At 37.8% G+C, this 3,202-nt stretch overlaps 1 protein-coding gene across 2 annotated transcripts; it reads right to left on the bottom strand.

The window, feature by feature from the left end:
• Positions 1 to 257: 257 nt before the first annotated feature.
• On the bottom strand, positions 258 to 2,072 carry LOC112181723 (palmitoyl-monogalactosyldiacylglycerol delta-7 desaturase, chloroplastic). Of its 2 annotated transcripts, none has more exons than XM_040513717.1 (5): positions 1,768 to 2,072; positions 1,408 to 1,548; positions 1,157 to 1,291; positions 936 to 1,042; positions 258 to 844 (listed from the first exon to the last, which is right to left on the bottom strand). In XM_040513717.1, exons 1-5 carry the CDS (start codon positions 2,044 to 2,046, stop codon positions 625 to 627), a joined length of 882 nt encoding a protein of 293 aa, XP_040369651.1. In that variant the 5' UTR covers positions 2,047 to 2,072; the 3' UTR covers positions 258 to 624. The 2 variants fall into 2 exon arrangements, with proteins under 2 accessions (XP_040369651.1, XP_024175879.1); XM_024320111.2 differs by having other exon boundaries at positions 264 to 844; positions 1,145 to 1,291; positions 1,768 to 2,056.
• Between the last annotated feature and the right edge of the window lie 1,130 nt (positions 2,073 to 3,202).

The following is a 3,202-nucleotide window of genomic DNA, read 5'->3' as shown; positions in this document are numbered from 1 at the left end:
TAAAGCTAGAACGGTTGAGGTTGACAGTTTTAGTCCGTCGACTGGTTTAAGCAAGTTAGATACCTTAACGATCATTAATTTGGCTGAAAATTTGCAGAGATAATCTATACACTAGTACCTAAAAACTGAACGGTCGAGATATGGATATGCGACCGAAAATCGATTCAAAACTCGAAGTTCACACTTTAATTTCAAAGCAGAACTCCGCTCTGGATAAAATCTATATATATATTCGTGAAGGGGAGAGGTCAAACATAATTGATGAAATTAATTAGTACAGATGATTTTTTTTTTTGAACATTAGTACAAATGGTAGCTAAGAAGCTACTAAGGGAAGGAGGATAGGAACCCTTAACGGAACACAACTTTTATTTAATAAAGACGAAAGTAAATATTCATACCCGATCACCATTTATTTGATAGAAAAAGCTATAATTGCAATCAGCTCACGGAAACTCCAGTGGCCTAAATCACAATCGAGGCATAGCATACTTATCAATGCTCATACATATATCTAGCAAAAGTTTATTCCCAACCACATGATGAGACGTAAGAGATACTAGTCCAGGATGTGGGCAATTGGACAAATTACTTCATAAGCAAGAATATGGCAAATTGGTCAAATTACTTATCCTTCATGATCGATTTTTTTGCCAGAGCTTTTCTTTTCTTCTGAATCTCGGTTGGCAGTTTCACGTCTGTGGCCAAACCCACAACTTGAAGAAACCTAATCACATACCAAGTGATATCAATTTGCCACCATTCCAAGCCTTGTCGAGCTGAGTACTCAAAAGCATGGTGATTATTATGCCAACCTTCTCCAAAAAACAGCAATCCAAACAACCTAATTAAGCAATTAAATTAAATATGTTAATTTAATTAATACCATGCAATACGTAATCTCTTCAGAAATTATTTATCTTTTTCTATATTACCAGTTGTTTTTAGACGCATCACCAGTATCCCATATTTGTTTTCCCCAAATGTGGCAAATGGAATTTATTGAAAAAGTAACTTGTATAAGGCCTACTAACCTTACAGCCTACAAAGGAAAGAAAGAAGGGTTAAATAATACTGTGAAAAAAAAAAAGCGGAAGAAGAAGATGGTTTTCAGCAAAAACAGAATAGTGAAATGAAATTTTACCATTCCCCATACCACAAAAGGTAATCCTCCGACCATATAGAGTGCAACTCCAAGAAGAACTGAATGAAAGAAGTATGTATAATGAAGAAACCTATAGTATAGTTGGCATTCCAAATCTCCCACGTTCTTCATCAGTTGTCCGTCATACTAAAAAATAACAACAGAGTTAGAGAGAGAGAGAGAGAGAGAGAGAGAGAGAGAGAGAGAGAGAGAGAGAGAGAGAGAGAGAGAGAGAAAGAGAGAGAGAGAGAGAGAGATCATACACTCCCAAACCGAGAATGATAATCGAACACCCAATTCACGTGACTAAACCAAAATCCCTTAGTGGGGCTATGAGTGTCTCTCAATTTGTCTGTAAATTGATGGTGGTATCTATGGGTGCTCACCCATTCAAGTGGACTACCCTGCACAACAAAGAAAAGTTCCCCATATATGTAAAAAGGCTCTCTACATGATTCCTTTAACTCCACATTGAAAATATCCATACAATAGGTTTTCTACTTAACCAAACTAAATCCAAATTAAGAATTTCTATAACTCATGGGTCTGCTTAGCACTGTATGGTGAAATTATACTGCTAGCAAATGGAAACCCCCAAGACAGAAATAAAGTTAGAATGAGACCTGAAGTGAAAGAACTGCACAATAAGCCAGAGAGTATTCAAGCCATTTGGGGACCTTAAAGCTCTGGTGGGCAAGGTTCCGATGGTAAGAGATGGTTACACCGATCCCCGACACAAAATACAGTAATATTGCCACCCAAAGTGCACCCCAAGTGAACTGAAATGGTGCTAGAAGACAGAGGAAATGAACGACCAGAAGGACAGTAAGATGGTATAAATCCATGAAGTCCCATTCCCTCCCAAAAAATTGCACCTGCCAGTTAATTAGCCGGGATGGCATTTTACGTACTAGTTAATTTAGTTTAATTGGATTTGAATGATTGAAGAAGTTTGTGCTGCTGCATGCCATAATATATAGTATTCTTGAGAATTATTCCGTGGTGCTGCACCACCATATGGCAATGCAGACGAGGAGGTTCATGAAAATGATGTTTCAACAAATTTTCATCCCAATTTAATTCGGACATATCAACACACACATCCTTACATATGCAATTGAGGCAATTGCCGTGGTGATTTTTTTTTTTTTTTTTTGATGACATGAGGTAAATTTCTTGCCTATCATTTGTTGTGGACTTGTGGTCAAGCATATTGATCAAAGGTACAAACATCAGTGTTTACTCATCAAGGCCAATACATGTGTTCCTTTTATAAAATATGCAATTATGCAGATGCATAGTGAATTTCAAAGCAATTAAGGCCCGTTTGGTATAGACATATTACCTCAATCATCGTTTTGCCGTCTTTTGGTGAAGCTGTGGTTTTTGTGGAAAGCAAAGAATGATAAAGTGTGGGAGAATAGAAATTGCGAGCCTCGATCTCTCCTACTTAGTGCTCAAGTTTGGCATGCCAATTATCTTCACGCAAATATTTCACCCCCCAAGGTCCCACGCAATCAGCATGCCTGGAAGAAGCCTCCTATTGGTTGGTTTAGTGTTTGCATGGATGGAGCTTTTGATGTGCACTCTCATTCTGGTGGTGCAGGAATTGTGGTACGTGATTCAAATGGTTCTTTTATTTGTGGGATGGCCATTAGTTTTGATAAGGTTTTTTCTCCTGCTCAAGTGGAGGCACTAGCTGGTAGAGTAGTTTGCAGACTGGTTCTTGACCAGGGTTTGGGTCCAGTTCATCTAGAATCAGACTCCTTATTGTTAGTACAAGCTATGCATTCTATCCAAGATTCTTTTATTCAGCTCTAGGCTGTTTATGAGGATGTTTTGGCTCTCTTTTCTCAGCTGCTTGAAAGTACTTTCTTACACTTGTATCGAGAAGGAAATACTGCTGTTCATTCTCTTGCTCGTTGGGCATTATGTAATAGGCCGTGCAATGTTGTTTATACTTCTACACCTCCCTTTCTAGAGGAGATTATTTCTAGAGAATGTACTTAATCTCTTCACTTCAATAAAATTGTTGTTTCTTCTCAAAAAAAAAAAAAG

This window comes from Rosa chinensis, chromosome 1 (assembly GCF_002994745.2).
Source record: "Rosa chinensis cultivar Old Blush chromosome 1, RchiOBHm-V2, whole genome shotgun sequence".
In the NCBI taxonomy this organism is placed as follows: Eukaryota; Viridiplantae; Streptophyta; class Magnoliopsida; order Rosales; family Rosaceae; genus Rosa; species Rosa chinensis.
The sequence above is the reverse complement of the archived record's forward strand: the minus strand, read 5'-3'. Positions and strand labels throughout refer to the sequence as shown.